Source organism: Bombus impatiens, unplaced genomic scaffold (assembly GCF_000188095.3).
Source record: "Bombus impatiens unplaced genomic scaffold, BIMP_2.2 scf_0017, whole genome shotgun sequence".
NCBI classification, from domain to species: Eukaryota; Metazoa; Arthropoda; class Insecta; order Hymenoptera; family Apidae; genus Bombus; species Bombus impatiens.
Genome location: NT_176436.1, coordinates 1087465 through 1110045, shown reverse-complemented (window position 1 = coordinate 1110045; position 22581 = coordinate 1087465). Strand labels below are relative to the sequence as shown.

Sequence of the window (22581 nt, the reverse complement as noted above, 5' to 3'; positions counted from 1 at the left end):
GTGGAACTAGGGGAGGAATCTGCCATGCGTTCAACGAGACTCTTTGCGGTGCTCGTTTCACATTAAACATCCCTGGGCTCGTGGCCGTGCAAACCGAACGCAGCCAACAGCAGTTCCGTTCTTAGACGGAATAATTCATCCTTTCGATCGGAGGATAGTACGTCTTCGACGCTATGAAATATTTATTCCCATCGGGTTTGCGATTTGCTTCGCGTCGTCGCTGGCTTTGATACACCTGCGCGCCCTCTATTCCGGAATTGGCGTGACTCTGGCACTAGGAGATGAGCGGAATACGATTCATCGTGGGTAGTTTGTCGGTGGAATCTCATTCGACGACATTTAAAAAAGATGTTTCCCTTCGGTTCAAGAAGTCCAATTTCTTTCTTTCGCGTAATGACTCCACGAGAGATATTCGTCGATCGATGGAATTGTTCGAATTTCCCTCGACGAACCGCAGCTATAAAAATAAAAACCCGTCTTATCGGGACTCGCCCTCGACGCGGTGGCATCGTTTCCGTTTTATGGATAAGCCCGTCGCTCGTTTGCGAACGGAAAATATATTCACGGTCGCTGGTTGTTTCCTCCGGCTGTTTTATCGGACGTTCCTCAAAAACCGGAATCCGTGACAAGATCCATGGGCGATGCGGAAGAAAGGGTTGGGAGTTAGGAAGATAGAACGAGGTGTCTCCGTCTTAAAAATAGAGTTTCCTCCGGGTCAACGAACCGGAAGATATCTTATCGACCTAATATGCCCGTAAATCATCGTCGCGTGAACGTAGCCCACACCTTTTCACATTCATACCTCTGCCACGTCAGCTTCTGCTCTCCGCGTCACCACGACTTTCCTCTCCGAATCCGCTGGTTCCTTTCCGACTCGATCAACTTCGCTGACTCTGTTCTTCCCCGGCGAGAAAAGTCTTTCCTCGAACACGATAGATAAGTGTATTCCTCGGAGCAAAACGGATATGATTAGCCAGCGCCGCATACCCGTTTGATCGTGAATCGACTAACAACAATGGACGTTTCGTTTCCGTTTCCCAGTATTCTTTTCCTAACTATGCTCCAACTATACCCATCTGTGATCGAAAACACGTACGTTCCGTTCATTCGTAGAACGTGTCGCTGGGAGAATGATTTTATGGGGGCTCGTTCGACCGTCGCTTCCGCATCCTTCGTGAAATAATGAGGGTAACTAGGTTGATAAAGGGGCATCGAGGAGAGAAGCTCGTGTTCGATGATTGCCCCTTAACGACTGTCTCGAATAGATCACCATCGTACTATCGTTGGTTGTTTAGCCAACATCGAATTCTGTATTTCCACGAAGAGCAAATATTGTCGCCTTTCGAATATATTGCTACGATTCTCATTGTTCTCTCTGTATTTTTTATCCATCGGTCGATCGATATTCTTTACGCGAATGTTTTTCTTTTTTTTTCTTTTTTTCTTCTTTAATATCGGTACAATGTTTCACCGGGAACGACCGCTGTATGAAGTCATACTATTCGAGAAATAATTTCGAGGCTACAAGACGAGCCGTTTAAACCATATCGTCACAATGTAGCGGACATCTCGCGGACTTAACGCACACAAGCTCGTTCCTTTGCGTGGGCTTCAACCTGTCGTATTTTTTGTTCCCATTCTTCTTTAACGAACTATTTAAAGTGCCATCCCCGTGGCACGAGCCAAAGAAGTTAATTAAAGTCCTTGAAAGGGGAAATTACATCCCAGTAAGAAACACTCTGACCTGGCCCTCGGTAATAATATAAAAATTACTTTCCGCGTCTTTTATACCGTTTGGAGTTACAAAGTGACTGCGTTGTACGTCCTACAACCAGAAAAATACCCATCCTGTTTCACGAAGAGACAAAGATAATTTCTTGCGATGGGCTAAAGGAGACGAAAGCTGAAAAGCCAAAAAAAAAAAAAAAGGAAAGAAAAATTGCGAAACCGAATGAATATCGGTGATGATAAAAAACTGGATCCTCGGAGATTGGAAGTTTGTTGCAGTCTCGGAGAAGACGTCGTTTAATATCGGCTTTTCACGGAATGCGCCGCGAGAATATCGCCATGAAGGAAGCTTGGGGTGAGTTTAACGACGTTTGTAGAAAAACAACGGGCCACAACCGTATTGTTTGCCGCGGCAACGTAGCGACGCCGCGACGTGGCGCTTTTCAACTCGACTGCGACGCATTCGAGACGGGGGCCCGATTCCAGTAAGACGTCTGTTTTCTTCCATTTACTCGGCACAATGTATACAGGGAGTTATTCTTCTTGTAAATTTCGTTGCTCTACTTTAATTTCGTGGCGCAGCGACGATGGCAGTGGTGCCGCCGCGTCGCGGTAATGAGGAATCTCGACGACCGCCTCTAGCGTAAATACCGCACGCATTCGCCCCGCGTAATGTTTACTCGTTCGAGCTTTTATTCTGTTCGGTCTTTAAACGCGGTGCTTGATTAAGATACGCTACGTTTATCGACATGGATATGTCGCTGAAATTACTTCCGGCAAGTTTCTACGTGCTCCTTAAAGACGTGAACAAGGATAGACGACAACGTTTCGATCAAATAGTTACAAACGAGTCTCTCGTGTCGAAACAGACGATTATATTGTGTTATATGATTGAAATTGAGTTGGTCGAATATATTAGGTTATATAGTATATCTTTTAGCCTTTCGCTGCAATTTAATTGAAATGCAATGTATTTTCATAGAATGATAATGATATAATGAATAACGTACGATGTTTTCGATTATTTCGTGTGTGAAATAACTTTAGTTCAAAAGATTATTCATCTTTATCAGTAAATGGATTTGTTCAAGTAATTTCCTCGTATAAAATGTAAAAATTTTGGATGCTTTCAAGAACATTTCTCCAAGTTCGCATTTTTATAATACGGTACTAAACATTTTCTCTTTAATTAATAATTTAACAATTTATTTCATTAATAATCAGTGATCAAACATATAATACTTTACATTTTATCTTTGGTTAATAATATAACATTTCATTTAATTACTAATGAATAACCAAACATAGTACATATTTGCATTTTATCATTTATCAATAATTTCACATTTTATTCAATTAATGATCAGTGGCCAAACATATTATTTAATTTCGTTATTGATAAATAATTTAACGTTTCATTTATTTAATAATCAATGATCAAACGTATTATTTGCAGTGAATGGAAGTTTTGTTGTTTGCAAAAATTAAGGAGATTTACATTTTAAGATTAAAGAAATGTGAACAGACTTAATGTTTAATTTAGCAATACTTGCTCTCGGTGAATTTCTAGAGAACGGGAACGAGCAGAATACACACGTTTTATGGTTCGCGAACATTCCTCACTGATAAACGGAAAACGTCCACGGAATTTCTGCTTTGCTACTCTCTTCGAGATCGTATAAGATACTCCGTGCCATATTCGACATGCTCGTAACAAGACGCTTAAAGTAATCTTATTATCGTAGCTGTACTACGTGTTTTCGTGCGTCGAATACTTGCTTGTTTCCATCGGAAAATGAATTCACTTCCTCCAAGTAGAGGAGAAAAAATTTCCTCCGTAAAATTCGTCTGGAAACACACGACCTTTCGTTCTTTTCGCTGCCTTTTTTCATGTTTCTGTTTCGTCACCATCCGTTGCGACGAAGCGAGGAAAGAACGATTATTTTTAATTTAACGTGACTCTCTGTGTCATTCGCAAAGGGTGGAATTTCTTTCGAGTTCCACAGGCTGTCCTTTTATTCGGCGAGCGGACGAAATTCGCGGAAATTTTATACGGAAATAATTACGCGTCCCGAGCTCGAGTTACGTCGCAGATCTAATTCGACAACGGCGCGCTTTGGGGACCCGGCTAAACGAGCGTTGAACTTCGTCAGAGAGAACCCACGTTTTCCAGTTTCACCTTTCGTTTCTGCATCTCGACAAATACAGTCTATTCATTAGTTCTCACGATATTTCCATAGCTACTCGATTGTGCTGGATTTCTCTTGTATAATTCACCCTCTTACGAATCATGTATCGTAAATTTTCACCCTGCTCTCTATATAGCTTTGAACTCAATTATTTTACACAACCTAAGTTTCTATTTACTGGAAGTCCTATAACCAACCTCTCTTCGTGTAACTATTCCAATCAAATGTGAATGATTTTCTCTCGAGTCGAGTCTTTCGTTCCAACCTAACCCCATTTGGTCCATCGTTCGATTATACCGTTCTTTACAACCATACGACGCGAACGATAACGAAAACATAATTGCAACGTAGCAGTGCGTCTAGGAAAAGACTCTTGGCTCGTCTCCGCGGAAAATTCGAGTCGGTGGAAAAAGTAGGCGGTTTTCGTGGCAGAAGGCAAACCCTCTCTCTTTCTGACAGGTGAATGTGCCGCGGTGGATGCAGAGAAGGCAGAGTTAGCGTAGGACGGATGGGGCCGGCTGGAGTCGGTCGTTCCTCTCTTCCCGTAGGTTTCATGGTTTGTAAATATTACCTGCCACGATACGTCTGCCGAGTTTATGCTTGGCTTGGTTGCCGCGTAACCGAGAGCCGTGTGATACGGGGTGGTAGCAAGCTTGGAAGCCGGCGCTGGAAGCAGAGAAAGAGGGAGAAAGCAGAGGCGAACTCACCGAGTTTTTACCCCATTCTGGAGTCTGAGTGCCTCGCTCCGCTGACTCTCGAAACGGGTTGCACAGCCAGGTCCTACACACCACCACATTTTCCTTTACCCACCGCCTACTACTACTATTCCTATTCCACCCTCCGCTTTCGCCACCATCTCTTTCTCCGACAGGCTATTCCCTTCTAACGTGTCTCTTTTTCTCCAGCATCGGTTTCTCTTCGTTCTGCGTCCTTGCTTCACCCTCTTTCAGGCCTCTGCTCTCTTGCCAACCTTTCAGCCGAGACCATCAACTTACGCGGAACGCTAGTTCATGGGTGGATTGGGACAGCCTCGAGATTTTGGATAAGATACCGCTATCCTTTTAAGGGTTTCAAATTCTGCTTCTCAATCTTCCACCGAGTTTCTATGCTTTCTATCGGTTCGGAGATTTTTCTTGCGCCGATTAACGACCTCGTGGAGAGCAAAGGGGGAAAGAAAGACACAGCGTCATGCGGGTTTGATATTGGGGAAAGGAACGATGGTATTCCATCTTAAGAAAAAGAGGCTACAATTCGGCGGTGGTTCCCCGGCGGATCGATCTACCGCTCCTATAAAGGAAGCATGGAAGTGTGACTCGTTTCTTTTTATTTTCATTTTCTTTCGTTCTTCGTGCTGCCTTCCTCCTCTAGGAAAATTCCAACGGGAAAACAGGAAACGGACTTTTCTTAGGGATACATTTTCGTCACAGTTGGTGTACGTGTGCGCCAGGGTTAGTCTCGTTTGTGTTAGGTAATTATCACGGGCCTCGTGATACGCCCTTTCTTCGTAAATAGTCCGCGGGCGCGTTACACCTATTTTGTTTCTATTTACCTTCAATTTTCATTATGACCTTTTGAAAGAGCGCCACAATCCTATAGAGAGCTTGGCGTCGACGGCCTCGCCGTTATCGAGATTTTTTTAATTAAGAGTTCAGATCCGCTTCATTTGGAGTCTGTCCGCTTTTATCCGGCTTTCAACCATCCACCGTAAAAGTTGATTCTGCGGCTACGGGTATCAACATCTTGTAGTTGCAGTCGCACAAAGCCTCTCCGGATTTAATTCCGAGGTATCGCCGCGGCGCCCTCCATTTTCCCTTGCACCCTCGCCGCACCACTTAACAGCTTTTCTTTCTCCCTTTTCTCGCCTTTACCACCCGTGTCCTTAGCAAGCTTCTAGCGCTGAGACAATTATGTTGCGCGCAGACTTCAGCGACGGATTCGTACTACTAGAAAGCCTCGAATCTACAACGGGGATCGACGAAGACTTTTCATGTTTTTAACATTTGTAGATTTAAAGATACGACGAAGATAATTTGCATGTCGTTTCTTTTGAGTACTCGAATAATAGAATATTATGATAATAAATATTTTTAAGCGGCGCATTAGGAAAATTAAGAATAGGAATAAAATTATATAAATGGTGAATTAAAAAATATAAAGATTGGAATATTCATTGGAACCTGCAATAAAATTGCAGAGTTCCAGACAATATACAGCGAAGTAACGGAGAAAAAGATATTAATTTCGAATTCTCTTCCATAACCGATGCTGAAAATCAAAAGTCAATAATGCAAATCGAACAAAGTGAATTGCAAATGAAATTTTGCGTTAACGAAACGTTGGCATTTAATGGATTAATATATCCACGTGATGCAAAGATCGTCATAGAGTATTACGTCTTCTGACGAATAATATATATGTATAGTGACTTCCCCGGTTAACATGACGTTATCATAATTATATTAAATAAACAGCACGCGGACTGCGTAACAGAATATCCCAGCGTGCGTGTTCGTTTCGAGAATTCCGCGAGAAATTCCGTGCTGTTTGCCCGTGGAACATCCATATTTGAGGTCAACATTCTTAGATGAAGCGACAGTAGTACGTATCTCCCGCATGCATATTTGCTACTCTGGAACGAGCTTCATATCGATTCGTTGAAATAATTTAGTCTTCGTCGGTGAAAACGGTACTAAAAGCGGCGTATTCGCTACCTCGGAATACGGTTGCTAGTAGAAACGATCGGATATTCTTGCTGGAATTAACGAGTAGGAAAAATGAGTTTCGAGTTGGCGCGTTAACATCGAGCTACGCAATGGCTGGAAGACGAATTTATCGAAATCCTCCTCCCCGCCCCCAACACACTTCCGCGGATCCATTGTAATAAAATAACGAAATCGTGCACGGCTTCCGACGTTTAATTGATACGTCGTGAATTTATGGGATACGTCGGAATGGTACAAGCATATGAAGTCCGGTTAATGTGGCTTAGTGTTATTAGGTCTGCCAATGTTCGGTTATTAACGCTCTACATTCTACAGTTTCGATAAAAGGGAACAGTTCGTTAATGAACGTTGAAGCGAAGCGAATTCTAAACTATGTCGTTGGTTGTAAGAAAATCAGTGCGATACATCAGATAAAATATGGAACCTACAGGTAGCAATTGGGAGAATTACAGATGACATCAATATGAAAAAAAAAAAGAGAACTCTCTTTCATCGTGCCAATACTCATTCGCACAGTCGAGTGAGAACAATAAGCTAGATCGAATGAAAGGGTACAAACGAACTTTTGTTTATTTCGCTGCAGTCACTACGAAATATTGAAGATAAAAAATCTCGTCTCAAAATAGTAACCTGTTAATATTCTTGATCGAATTGCGACAAAATTTCAAAAAAGGAACTGAAGAATTACCAAAACTTAATAGTTGTCAAAAACAACAATTAATATACTATTTATCGATAAATGCTTTAATAAATATTTATATTATATATAATAATAAATAGTTACACGTAAACACGACGTTACTCGTGGAATGACTCAATAGCGTAATGGCGTCGTTAAAATCTTGAAAATGTTACATATCCTTCATACCAAATATTAAGTATTAAGTATCATTAGAAAAATAATAAGTATTGTATTTTAAAATAGCTAGTAGAATATTCGGTATTGCTTGATGGTAGAGTCTAGGTGGCTCAGAGCTTTTCAAGAATGACAAATCCGCCCCTGTCGGCCCTGCGCTTTCAAGACACGCTTTCGAGCGGCTGGTTGTTTGTGTGTTTCAGTGGTGAATCAGCGTTACGATCCGGAAGTGCAGTGTCCCGGCGGTTTCCTCGGCAACAACGTACTTATGCGATGCAACGTGCCCAGTTTCGTTCGCGACCACGTTACCATTACGTCTTGGCTTCAGGAACCGTCCTTCAACATCTACCCGTCCACGATGGGAGGTGAGTAAACACCAGAAACATCTCTGGCTATCCTCTAATGATGTCTGTTCATAAATAAGAACGAGCAGTAGGGTGAAATCTCTCGAAATGAATATCATCGTCTTGCAACCGGTTATTCTTGCGAATTTATATTTGTATTTATTCCTTTTATGAAGTCGGATGAAGATAAAAATCGTGGGTTTGACGTACAAGCGATTTCTTCAAGGAATATTCCGTGAATATCGAAAACATCTCAAGAATCCTTAAATATAATTGAACTGATCCGGAGGCAGGTCGGGTTGTCTTATGCAGATTATGTCTCTATCTTGCGATTCTTATAACGTGATTAGATTATGGTTGTTTATACAGGCTCAATATACAAGGAATATACGATGTTCATGTGCGTGAAATATGCAAATGTGCATGAATAATATGCGAAAACACGTTATCTATGTTTCATATAAGTCGAATATTATCTACGATAGAATATCTAATAATAGATATTTGACAATAATTTTCCAACTATTTTGATATTTATAGTTTGGGTCGTATAATAAATTACAAGAACTTTGTTCATGTTTGCAATTGTTAACCGACGATGATTGCATATAATACACGATGCTCGTCTATCTTTTGCGGTATTTGCTTTTAACAAAATTGAAGAAAATTTTCGTATATTATACAGTTTACGTGATACATGTGTAATTATGTGAGAAATTTAGTCAAATTCAATTATTCCAATTCGAAAGACAAATTACTATATTTGACGCTCAATAGACAGTACAGAATTTTTTACATGTTCTATATGTTCTATAGTTGTGTTCTATAGACATGTTCTATAGTTTTACATGATTTATAGTTGTCACCGATTACGTATTATTGTGACTGACATTTTATCCGGCTATGATACAGAAACATTAGACTTGCAGTTATTCTTGTATGCGATACTAGAATTCCATTCATCTGAACCCGTCTGGGGACAAATAGTTTATATTACTGGAATTCATATAGTAGGAGTTCTCTCCATTATCTATTATTTTCGTTCTCATAATTGAGGTTCACGTTCAAATAAATGGATTCTATCGGTAGAATATCAATTAGAATTTCGTTTCAACGAATGGAGTTTGAAGAAAATGAATTCTACTGTATATACTTAAACATAAATATGCGACATTGCAGAAATTTCAAAATAGAAGTCATATTTTTCAATAACACAAGAAATTTTTATTTAAACGTAATTTATTTACTTACATTCTAAAAATATGAATTTGCTTTTTGATCAAATTACTCTCGCGAAACACCAAAAATATATAATATTAAAGTCTAAGTTTATCACAGTCGTTTGAAATTTATGTTATGGAAAAAACAGTATCTATACGTCCTGTTCTCGGACACAACGTAGGGTTGGCATTGCCGATACGCCAAGTTTTCGCCTGAAGCGTAGCGATTCCGTTAACGAGACAAACTTCATTAATTATGAAGCAGTTCGATCAGGTATGCTTCACAGTTTTGAATGTGTTCGTTAATAAACCAGGCGGATCTATTAATACACTCATCAATTGCAGTAAGACGATCGATAGACGACCAAACTTTCGTCGTTGCACGGTCGGAATGAGTTCGAAGTTGAACGAACTCGAGGAACAACCGTCGGAAAAGCAGAGAGTCAAATCAAAATTCATTGTCACGATTCGTGCGCTTCAATTCAAAAATTTAAATTTCAATCAAAATACTTGGAACTAAGTTAAAAAATTGGAATCTAGAGTCGATTCGAACTCGAAGAAACTTCCATTTTACGTGTGATTATGATCGAAATGTGATTTCTGTTCACATAAATTTATTATCGCGATTCATGAACTTGAACTTGGAAAATTAAATTTGAATCTAGGAATTAGGGTTTATATTCGAAAATAGAAATTTGGGACAATTTTAAGTTCGGAATAGCTTTATTCTGCAAGTGACTATAATCAAACGTTCTAGTTCCACAAAATTATCACAATTGGCAAATTTAAAGTCAAAGATTCCAGTTTGAACAGTACGAATAGGTGCGTGCTCGGTGAAGTTTTCGTTTCTTCTTATGGTTATGGCTGAAGCGTGATTTTTGTTTCCACAGATGGCAAATACCATATGCTCTCGAGTGGCGAGCTTATGATACTGAATATCACGCGGGAGGACGCAGAGCGGACATATCGGTGCAGGACGCATCATCGTTTGACGCAGGAAACGGTCGTCAGCAGCAACGTCGGCAGGCTTCAGCTGACTGGTGAGTGCATTAAAATTCGTTTTGCGTAGTCTCCGATAAGATAACACGGTTTCGACTTGACTCACACAGTTCTCTCTGAATTGATGGAAAATTCATAACCCGGCTAAAATATGTTTATCATATGATAATATGATACCATGTAAATTAATCGATACATATAGAGGTCCACCAAGGATCGCTTCTTTTTTCTCATTTACATTTATGAGGTTACAAGGGGAGTATCGTCGACGGGCAAATTTTATCTGACAAAATTCTCAGGCTCTACTTTCTCTCCTTTTAAGCTTATTAAACTTGAGAAACCTCCTTTTTCGGGACTGTTTAAAAATATTTTGAAAAAGCAAGGGTATTTCAGAGGCTGCTGACTTTACTTTGGCTACTTTACGTAGTAATTGCAAAATAAACAACGTTGTAGACATGGTTTATTAACAAACGGCATGATAGAGCAAAGATGGCACGGAGTATAACACGCGCGTTGAATATTTTTCCTTCGTTTACCAAAGCTGAAGCAAAGCTGGGTAAACAGCGGAAAAAGTGAGAAAGAAGGAAGGGAACAATATTTCCTGTCCGTTAACACACTTTCTTTCAACGTTTCCCTCGTACATTTTCTGAAAGCTCGAGGCACGTTCCTTCGAAGCTTTGCCCGTTAACTCGACTAATAAAGTTTTAACACGAGCCGAGGGACGTTTTAGCGTGAACCGAGGATGGTATTAATAAGAGTATCGAAAGAATAGCATCGTCCTCTTGGCTGTGTTATCGAAGGATCCATCGAGGCACAGAAAAGTTTTCCCCTTTTATCGCCTTTGGATAGGCGACGAGCAGATACACGCCAGAGGAAACTTATTATTGCAGCTCGATGAGATATTTACAAATTTCTTGCAAGCGCCGTTGAATATTTATGAACCGATTACCCTCCGTGGAGAGCGTCAGATGCCGTGCATTTCATTCTTCGATCCAATCCAACCTTCTAGATCGATTATCGAAGCTACGATTCAAACTTGATCTCCTTCGAGTGCGTGAATCCGTAATTGGACAGCAACTAGACGCTCGTGAGCTTTCTCAACACCCGGTGGATCGAAACACCGTGCCTTCCCTTCGTAATCATTTCCATTCACCCACTGCTCTCCATTCTTTCCCCTTTCTATTTTATTTTTCGTTCCAACTTGCCGAGCGAAGACGTCAGGGTACCCGCGGTTATTAAATTTTTTTCAATAACAAAACGGGGACAATGTGGAAAAAAACTGGGACACTAAACGCTGCAGGATATTCTCCTGACCCTCTTCGCTCGTCACGAAGAAAACCGGGCTCCAAGTTACTCGTTGGTGACGCTCTGGATCTGTTCGATTTCGATTTTGTAAGCGACAGTCATTTGAGAGCTAAGAGCTTGGGACGAAAATATTCGTCGACGATCTGGGTAGCTTTAATTGGGAAGCAACCGACCGGCAAGCGGAAGATCCGAGGTCGATCTCCGGGCCAACAACCCGATCGGCCGAATATTTTTCTCCCTACAGTTTAAACATTTCGCCCTACCGACGTACCAGTCGCTATACGCTCTGTCAATCATTATCGTTGGAAAAACATCGTGAAAGGGACAGCAGCTGAAAGAAAACCCGCGGCGGTAAAAATTTTTCCTCGCCTCGATTACGAATCCTTGATCGTTTGCGTTTTATTGCCTGGAGAAATAGCTGTCGGAATTTTTATTGAGCCACGTCGAAACTGATCGCCTAACCGTTCATTCTTCTTTTCATACGTTCTATCGTTGAATTCTCGAATAATTTTTTTTTAATATTTTCGAACTTTCTTTGACCATATGTACCAAATAAACCTGTTTTATTTGCTAAACAAACTAACGCGATAAATAGTTCGAATTTTCTATTCTTGCTGCCTGAGCGAATTTACAGTTTACTCCCACGAGATTGAGTAAAAGTGCAAACGTCGTGTCTCACGTTGCAAACATCGCGATGCTATCACACGGTTACGAACCCGCGATAAACTCACCCTCTTCCCCTGGTTGTGCACGCACGATCGCACGTGATTCGATATTACGCGTTTAGCGGCGCTGATCGATCGACAACCCGATAGTAGTGGTGTGTCCATGAATAGGAAAAAGAGCTTGCGTCGGTGAACGGAGTTCAGGGTGGTTCATTAACGGCCGGGATGCAATTAGAAGCCTTATTTCGTGCGATCAGAACACTGATCGATAACGCTATTTAATGGTATCAAAGATTGTTCCTTCAACACTAGATCTATCGACATCTTAAAAGTAAAATTTCCATCATAGAAATCAAAATATAAGGTACACGATAGAATACGTAATTCAAGGGAAAGAAACAAATCTTTACCTATATTGCCTATATTTACTTGACAAAAGCTCATTCTAATGTCTAAAAATGTATTGTTTGTAAATTTGTAGAAAATATCGACGAAAAATTTCGCATTGATTGTTTTGATTATTTTGGTAGTTTTAGTATTAACGAAGATTAACATTCTGTAAAGTTACTGATTTTTAACAGTCGGTCGAACCAGGATAGATCAAGATTCTCAATACCGTTCGTCTTTCTAGTTGAAATCTATATAGCAACCTAATTGATTAATTACTGAAATGTTATGCATGTACACGTTAATAATTTGTGTAGCGCTAAAGTAATTGCCATATTTAGTAACAAATTAGACAGCCGAAGATAATTTACGCTCTACATATATCGCAGAGTTAGGAAAGTGAAGTTCTTGTACGTGATTTCAAGTCAATAGACAGAAAATGATGTTACGAAATTGTTTGTAGATGAACGAATTTTTCGAAACGAGTGATTTGTTTCTTGAGAATTGAATATTGATCGTGTAATTACGTAACAAAATTGAGGAAATTTATAAAAAGTGAAGCTATTCAGTTTGGACTCTCAGCGGCTTACATAGTAATATCGAACAAGTCAAGCCATAGTACAAAAATCGAAGGAAAACTAAGGGGAAAGGGAGCAAACAAATATTCGATATCCCCCGACATGATTCGCAAAATCGTAAATACAAAGCCTATCCATTCTACTCCAGATTTTTCCAACGTTAATCCGTAATTTGATTCGCGTCGCGTCGTCAAAGTCGCAGCGACGCGAAGAGGATTTAATGAGCCATCGGATGATCGACGTTCGATCAAAGTAAAAATTCTTTTAGTCGCGTAATTGCCAGTCTCGGTGGGGTTCTGGCCGCGAAGCCGCGTGAAAAGGTTCTCTCGGTCGTTTCAGCGGAGGCCTGGCATCGCTTGTTCTTGTTACCCAGGCAAAGCTGGCTTCGCCAGCGTAACGTCTGCTTTGGGGGTTAGCTACACCACGTCGGTAGAGAAGCGAAGTGGGGAGAAAGGGAAAATATGCAGGCGGAAAGACGCGAAGGAGGTGAGGAAGGCGAAGGAGAAGAAGAAGCGGAAAGGGGAGAAATCTCCACTCGAGCCGGGCTAACTAATGATGCTTCTCTTCACATGCCACACCTACCCTCCAGATTCATGTTGAAGCTTTAGACGTGCCTATACACGATGCGTGTGGAGAAGAAAAAAAAAACGGGCAAGACATTCTGCACGTTCTTCGCTATCACTTTTCCCCTAGCACGTGACCGATCCTCCATGTAGGAAGCGTCATAATTTATCGCCCGTTTCCTATACTTCCCCTTATTCGCATCTCCCTGTATTTTCATTTCCTATTTTTCGTCCTTTTCCGGGCGGGAAGGTAATTCCGGGTCGGTACCTCCTTTTTTTTGCCACGTTCCTCGATCGCTGAACGCTTTATATATCGATCTGTCATTCAGTCGATAAGTCTGCGCAGGTTGGCAGGGAATAATTAATACACCAGCAGCTTAATCGCGAAGCCACGGATATGTCAGCAGCCTCTCGTAATCACGACGAAGGTAAACGAAAGTACGGTGAAAATTGAGTTCGCGATAACGCTCGTTGCACAGCCTCGTTCTCGTCTAGGGGATCTCGAATCGACATCGCGCGGCTAACGTTTCATTTTTAATCGCGCGCCAACTCGCACTGAAATTATTATTTAAGTTTAATCAACGTTATTACAGCTGCGTGGCGATTATTCCGCGCGTGCAACGGTGGATAGTAAAACACGACCGAATATTTAAACGTAACGGCAAATAGTCACGCACCAGGGCTAATTAGAAGCAAAATAGCCGGTCGAGTAATTCGAAATCTTCTTTTCTCTTCTGATAATTTACATTTAATCTTTTGACAGTATAGTAAAATGACGAGGAATCTCGAATGAACAATTTAGAAAATTTCCAATGCCTTTATAGGTACATAATACAGGATATAATACGATAAAATTCGATTAGAAGTATGCTAGAAAGTTATAATATACTGTTACACGTAACTATGGTAATTATAAAGAATAAAATCATTGTAGGTTGTTATTATTGCAGTTATTAAAAATGTATCACTATCGGAATTGTCTGGAGCAATAGTCTATATATATATATTTTTTAAAGAAAGCTTTTCAATTACACTACACATGACGAAATGTAAAACGTAAAGTTTAATAGTATACTACATTTATTTGTTCATTCCTGACTTTTTGTAGAATGTTACTAAAATGTATAGAGTTAACACCCTATAGTAAACGGAACGCTACAGAAAGAATATAATATAAAAAGAGAATCTGGGTATTGAAGCGCACATTCAGGCTGGAAATTTCGCGTATGATGTTCCACGATATACACCGTCATACGCGAAAATTCGAACGGACCAGTGAATCGATGGCCAGCAGGTTTGTTTGCAATCCGTGCGTCTGCTCGCGCAGAGATTCCGCTTTAATGGAATAGAGAGGCGCTCACAGGCGGTCGTTTATCGCCATCGACGAACATTCTACGAGATATTCCGGAACCAAGTAATGTTTACCTGCTTGGATTGTGGGACTAGAAACCAAGAGAGAGAGAGAGCCATGGGAAATTTCGCGTTACAAGAATTGTTTAAAATTTCTAGATAAACACTGGTCGTACACTGGTAGCTTTATACGTATCCGTACTATCTAAACAGTGATTACCTTTAACCGGATTGCAAATTATTATTAACTTGCGCATGCGCTGCCGGGAACGATACGTCGAACGCAAGCAACGCGTAATTGTTAGCTTTATATTCCCCCGCTAAAGATATGTTTGCAACAATTGGTTCCCCGTTTAACTTGCATCCCGTTTCGTGTGTGTACAAGATCGATGTGTAACGCTGTTCCCGAGCTACGGGATATTTGCGGCGGAATAATTTTGCGCAAAAGTTACGAGACGTAGATGGATCGTTTAATTTATGGAAAATAATAATAACAGGGGCCAACTAGCCAAACTAATTTATGTTCTGCCTGCTCCATCTTTGTAAAACGAGTCGTGAGTGAAGGGAAAATAATTTAGATTATCGGGCAAGGCGGAAATATACTATGGCCAGAGATAAAACGGAAGAATGGAAAGAGATTTTATCGTTGTTAGTTACACCAGTTTGCGATCCATCTACGCGGTCACCGTGCACGTAAACGGAATCTGCGATGTTCAAATTACTCGAGACGTAACTCACGCGAAACTCTATTACACGGCCAAGAGTATTTTTTGCAAGAATATCAACGGTCAACGCCTGTGATCATCGAGGCGTTCTTTCGCATCTGACGGAATGCGTGACGCGTTAATTCCTCGAGCGTTTCCTCATTCTCCTCTTCTTTCGCCCTTTTTTCCCTCAGGTCCCATCCTCTCCTTTCCACTTTCTCTTCTATCGTCATATTTTATTCCTTTGGTAATCAGGCAAATTCAACTTTTCAGTTAACAAAGCGCTTGATTAAATTCTTCTGGGAAGAGCCACGGTAGTACGAAGCAGAGGAGACCGCTTTTGAACTTTGGCGAAAAACGAACAGCTGTCGCGAGTCCTTGCTACGATTCTTCTGGCCGCTCGTTCCACCGTATAATAAAACCTGGCCAACGTTGGATAGAAATTTATGCTAAGCGCGCTTACATACTTACGAACTTAATAACGAAGTTCTAGGGTGTGTCCAATCGTTTGCATATTCTCGAATAGCCGTCCATCGTCGCAGTTTCTCTGTCTTCCCTTCCATTTAGAATACACCGAATTAACCGAAAACTCGAGGTGCAACGATTTTCCCCAGTAACGAGCAAACTTTTCTGAATTATCTGTTATTCGCGGAAAATTTTCGAATCTCGTTCGGATGCTCTCGTATCGCGAAAAGCCTGCGGAAATAATTGCACCGCGTTGTTAGTTGCACGATGCTCCAGCTTCCGATCCCCGCGAAAACGATTTTACACAGATAGACGTCTCACGCTGGCATACTATCGATGGATAAGAATCTGCATGCGACAGGCGTCGATCGTTTTGTATTTCCTTTATCGTGCAAGTCGCGTTTCTATGGCACCCAATGAGAATTAAAAGCTACACTTGGCGCTAATATCTTCTTTCCAGTCAAGGTATCGTGTAACGTTCGCGGTAATACAATGCACATCGTTCAATTGCTTCACTGAATTCTCATATTGTAACGAGATCGTATGTCATTTGATCGTGCAACGCTAAAAACACTCGAGCGGTTATCGGCTGTGCTCGATAGACGAATCGTTAGCGTTGGTTGTGTAGAAACATCGAAACATGCGGGTGTATCGGATTCGGCCGGATTTCAGGGAAAACATAGAAAGCAGTGAACGAGGCACGGTGGAAATAGGAACCGGGCTAATGACGCGATTCCCAGAGCCGATTCGCGAAAAACGTTTCGCTTTAATTACACCGACCACCGTTTTCATTGCAGGTACACGGCCCGTTTTGTTGTAATATTCATTACCGCATTATTACGATGCTCTATGGCGCGTACACGCGGTGCCGCTAACGCGCCCGATTCTCTTGTTGCATCGTTCCAAGCATCGCTAATTACGCGAATATCTGTTAATGAAATCTTAATGAAACCAATGGACTAATTGCGATTTCATTGACAACGAGGCCGAATAAATACAGAGATGAGTATACAAAGTCGTCTTTTTCCTCTCTTGAAAAGGTTGAACGCCAGTTGATCTACGTTAACGGTATATATATATATATATATATACGCTTATGTGGTAGGTGATTTGAAATTCTTGGTGAACAACGACGAGATATGTACATCACCGTTATCTGTCCCTTTACGGTACGCCACGTCGCTGGACGAGTCGCTATCTCCGACCATAATTCCCCATTAAACGTCCGCCTGACGCGTTCCTTTTCGTTTTTTACACCTTTTTCTTTTTCTTTCCCTTCTTCCTCTTCCCCTTCTTCTTCTTCTTCATCATCATCTTCTCCTTCTTCTTCTTCTTCTTTTGCTTACTCTCCTTCTTCGTATCCATTCTTCTTTTTCCCACCTATTCCACCACCCTTCTATCTTGCCACGAAGAACCTTTGTTGCCACATTCCTTTTTCAGCCGACGGCTATTTATGACACGCCGTGGAAAACATTTCCCGTATATCATGGAACAAACTTACATGAACTCGTCCCGCGGGAGAAGGAGCACCAGCAACAGGGGCTGGCTACGTCTGTGTCGCAAAGTAACCCCTTGACTGTACGTATACGTGTGCGTGTATGTACTTGTTTCGCCAACGAAGATGATCTCGGAGGATGTATTTCATCCTTCGCTTCCTTCCTTGGACCTTCCTTCTCTTTTGTTAAATCTCCAGCGATATTGTCACTATCAATTTTCCAAACAATGTAATCCAATACTGTTCCTCCTAGTTTTTCCGTTATTTTCCACGTATCGTTCGCACGCCCTAGCCATCTAACACGGCACCGGGTTCGTAACGGAAAAGCGACGATCGCCATTAAAGAGAATTTCATTTCGTAATATACAGCAGTCGGCTTTTAATCCAAGCACCTGTTTTATTAAATCTTCGTGCACGTTGTTCGCCAACGTCTTCTTCTTCGTTCCTTCAATTTCATCCACGGCTAAATGAATATATTACGCGTGTAGCGTGGGAAAAACTTGCTCGAACTTATCTAGAATGGCGGAGTCGGAAAAAGCTGCTGGAAAAAGGGTAGGCTATTTCCGGAAAATACCACTGCCTGTTTCTTTAGTGATACCCAAAATTTCACGGGAATTTTTTCACCGCGACAAAGCCAGTTCATTGGGGAGGAAACAAACATTTATTGATCATTGTTTTGATCAATTATTGATCATCAAATGTCGAATGTAGGATTTATGACATAGCCAGAAACTGCTACTTTCATGCTCATTTGACTTTTCTGTCAATAATTGGCTGGTACATGATTTAGAGATTATGTATCGAATAATATGCATTTTAATTTTTGTAGTTTACTGTTCCATGCTTCAATAGCAAATATCCTACACAAATTTCAAGATGATTTCTATGTTATTGAGATCTGATTATCAAAATGGAACCAAGGAAGGAAATAATATACTCAAGCTCGCAGTTAATCTGTTGTTACAATTCTATTGTATTTTTCGTGCATTAATCTCAAAAAACTGTTTTTCTCGTGTTAAAGTTTACCATTACTTCAAGCTTATGAGGCTGCCAGAGGCGATTGCTATTTTTCAGGGACGAAAATTAAAGATTAGAAATTTCTATCATCTAACTATTAGTCTATTTTAAACATTATGTAGTAAAGTTTTCAATTTTAGTTTTTCCGTAATGGGAAATAACCTGTCATAAATTTCAGAGGTTCAAAGGTTATGCAACGATGCTAACAATTACTGCGTCCAGTTTGAACCATGTGAAATTTTTCACAAAGTTAATCAAATTGCCATCCGCATAATACAGAATTTTTTTTTCAAGGCACAACGCTTTGAAAGCGTAAAGAACAAACGAAGTTCCAAAACATAGAATCTAACGATTTTTTTAAATAAAATGTTCAACAGAATATAGTACATGGCATGTTGGATTGACAACATTGCCAGTCACAGAGTTCTCAAATAGAATTTATCCAAATATCACGATGCAAAATATCAATGAATAATAAAAAATCACTGTTTTCGTAATTTCCTCGCTGTCCAAGTATTCTTGCCAGAGAAGATACATTGTGGCCATAAAATTAGTAAAGCTTGAAAGTTCATGGGTTTTAAAAATTTAGAGAGAGATAAGGCATACAAGTTTTGTCAGGAACATAAAATCTTCTTGCAAAAGATTAACTCAGAAAAGTGAGTCGTTTGTCTTTCCAAAGTCGAACATTAATCGTGTATTTGGGCAATAAAACTGAGGAATCCACAAAAAAAAAAAAGAAAATATCAATAATAGTAAATATCGATTCATAAATAGCTTTCATAACTTGAAATTGAAGATGTTTGTTGTTAAGAACTCTTTCAGACTAACTCAGGTTTTTATGCACATTTGCACATCATAATACATAGCTACATGGATCAGTGTGTTTATTTAACGCTTCAATTTCCGACCTCGCAATATCTCTTACATTAAGAAAAACTTTAGTAATCCTTGAAAAAAGTATTAATCGGCACACGTATTCATTGAAGTCTGAAAGTCATTCAAGATCTACTACACAGCCAGAGCAGTTGTTTCACGCGTCCAGAGATTGTTCGAGATTGTCGTTTGTTCGAGACGCTACAACCAGTATGCTATCATTAGAGGATTTATGCGATCTTTTTTGGTTTTTCTGCTTGCAGAGATACGCAGCACCATGCCACCGATGATAAACGAGAAGGTGGTTTATATGTCGGCACGGCTGAAAGACACCATTGTGATACCGTGCGTCGCGTATGGCAATCCAACCCCCACCAACAGGTAAGAATGTCACCAGATACGTACGAATTTGTAGCATGCGCCGCGCCGGTATTCTCGTAAACTTTAGGTACGATAGCACCATCGACCGGTGAAATGTCTCCGCCTTTAGATGCGTGCTGACACGATGACTTATCCTCAGATTCCACGAGATTTCAGGACGTGACATGCGTCGATCCGAATCGAACGTTTACGACCCGATTTTTTCTTTTTGTTTCGTTGTCGTTTTTTTCGAGGTCGTCGAGAATGAATCCTATCGTCGTTTCGCGGAAGCTTCAGTTCTATCGCACTTTTTCCAGCACCTTGTTTCACTTATCTTGATTACTCGAATACATCTACGGTCGCTTTTACCGAAACAAACTGCCGTAAGAAAAGAGTTATTCATCCCTTTGTCGGACTTCAGAATGCAGTTTCGTTATCACAAAATCTATTTTAATTCTTTGTTTGCTCGACCAGAAACTAACTTCTCTTCCTCGACGTTAGCGCAGAAAGTATGTCGTTCTAGGTAGAAAATAGAAGAATGAAAAACAAACGAAGTATCGTAGTTTCGGAGAAGACAAATAGAAAGTACATCGAGCGTGCCATTTTGGTACCATTAAAGTCAAAATCTGCCAACAAATGTATTCTCTGTCTTCGTTCGAAGATACACGGCGAAAGTAGAAAGAGAGAAGTCGTTTGAAAAGGCTTGAATACACCGTTTCCCATTCAATAAAGCAACAGCTAGGAGACAAGAGTTACCCGTTCAGAGAGGGTCGTTTCGTAATTGCCGACTTTCACGAAACAGTCCTCGAAAACGATTCAGTTACGTGGCAAACAGTTTCCCGATACAACCGGGACGCGGTAAATAGGTGGAGTTCATACGTATCGGGGTAAGTTTAATTGGCTTGACGGCGAAAAAAAGTGTTTTTTCGTATAGGTAAACAATATTTTGATCGATGAAATTTCCACGCTCGACTTCCTCAACGAGGGTCTCGCGAGAGTGTCCTCGCTTTAAATATTGTAACACGCCCTGCGTTACGACTTCCGACACTCGCTCCAGCTTCTGTACCCTTCAAATTGGTTTCCATTCGTTCCCTTCTCGAGTACCAGTGTAAACGGATGTTCCGCTACGAAATTAACCGGCAAACTACCATTTACTTTTCATCGTGGTTGAGCCTTGGCGCAAAGTAATCTACCAGGTTGAAGTACAGGACGACTGTTACTACGTTGTAGCTGCTTGGGTAAATTGAAGATAGCTCTTCGGATTAATAAGACATCCGGTCGTGTCGCTAAATTATCCTCCAATCTCTACTTCCTCGGCTACTCGGTGAAATTTCCGTTAAATTTCGTTAAATCGTTGACGATAATTCTTAGCAACAAACGCGGTTCCGCTACGAACAGGGACCAGAGGATTATAACGAATACGTTATTGAAATGTAAAAATTTCAATTTCGCGTGACGCTCGTTTCCATATTCTCTCTCTCTCTCTCTCTTTCTCTCTCCTCGTCTTATTTTAGAATATGAGCCAGACCTTGATAAGCGACGTTTATTCCGAGAGCAATCTCACCCCCGCCCCTCTGTAGAAGGTCGGTCTTTCGGTAATTCAACGGTAGATAAGCCGAACACGCTGTTTCGTCACGGTACAGTGATTCCATTCGCGAACGTAGGAACCATGCATTTCAGAGATTTCATGATTTCGTTTGGGCAGAATCGCAGGGTCAAAGGGAACAATAATAATGACGGAAGGAAGTGGCGCGGGACGAGCGAATAATTCGCCCCCTCAGGTTCAAAACCCTCGTATTTTTCTTATATTAATGCTAATTTCAAACATAGCAGCGTTATTTCGCACGCGAAGGTATTTCCATAGTGAAAAGGTGAAACACACGTTGTTCGTTCGCTTCTGCTGCCATATTATTACGCGAGAAAACGGGAAGACGAGAGGTTACGAGATGAAGAAAAGCGATTCTCTTTGACAAGTGGAATTATCTCTCGCATAGATCAGACGGAGACCCTTTCGCGACTATTTAGCATAGCCAAATAGACTGAAACTGAAAAGAAACAGAAGCGTCGAGTCGACTGTATGAGAATGGTTCGTTTATTCGGTTGTTCGGTCGATATTGGCGAAGCTACTTTTGTAGACATCTCACGAGTTATGAACTCTATCTCGAAACTTAGTCTTATCACTCCAGCCTCCAGTGAATCCAATAAACCCGAGTAAGAAACGAAACGACCCGGTAATCGAGCCGGAGAATTCGCGTCGCGGAATCAAGAAGGCAAAAAGAAAACACGACTGGGCCCTTGTAAATAAAGCTGGCGAAACGATAGTTCCAATGAGTTTCGTTCTACGTTTTATTTCCGCGTACGGATCGTTAAGTGCTTATGAAAATAAAGGGGATGGGGTGATAAGGAGGTGGTAAAGCGGATTAACGGAAATACTGGCGCAGGGACAAGGAGAAAAGGGATTGCGTATTAGGATGTTAATATATTTATTATTCGATTGTGCCGCTTTGCTTGGAATGGTAACGAACGAAAGGGTCGGGACTGAGAAGGGCGGAACGACTTCTTCTCCCTTCTTCTCTAGCTGTTGCTTACTCGCGTTGCATCTACGTCGAGGTTATTAAACGCCAAACGACCTGGTTCGTCCTTCTTCAACAGAGTGATGCTACAACAAGAAGAAAAACAGATATTGTAACCAGATTTGTTGAATATTGTATACATAACAGTTGATTCTCTTTCGCCTTTCGTATCATCCGACTGTTCTCG

At 40.9% G+C, this 22581-nt stretch overlaps 1 protein-coding gene across 7 annotated transcripts in view; it reads left to right on the top strand.

Moving 5' to 3' along the window:
- Window positions 1-22581, top strand: part of LOC100741368 (Down syndrome cell adhesion molecule-like protein Dscam2) — a 165147-nt gene that overhangs the window by 66356 nt on the left and 76210 nt on the right. For all 7 annotated transcript variants that reach the window (XM_033318598.1, XM_024364813.2, XM_024364803.2 and 4 more), the window contains exons 3-5: window positions 7700-7861; window positions 9951-10100; window positions 19725-19842. In XM_033318598.1, coding sequence (XP_033174489.1) covers window positions 7700-7861; window positions 9951-10100; window positions 19725-19842 — 430 coding nt within the window. The remainder of the gene's footprint in view (window positions 1-7699; window positions 7862-9950; window positions 10101-19724; window positions 19843-22581) is intronic.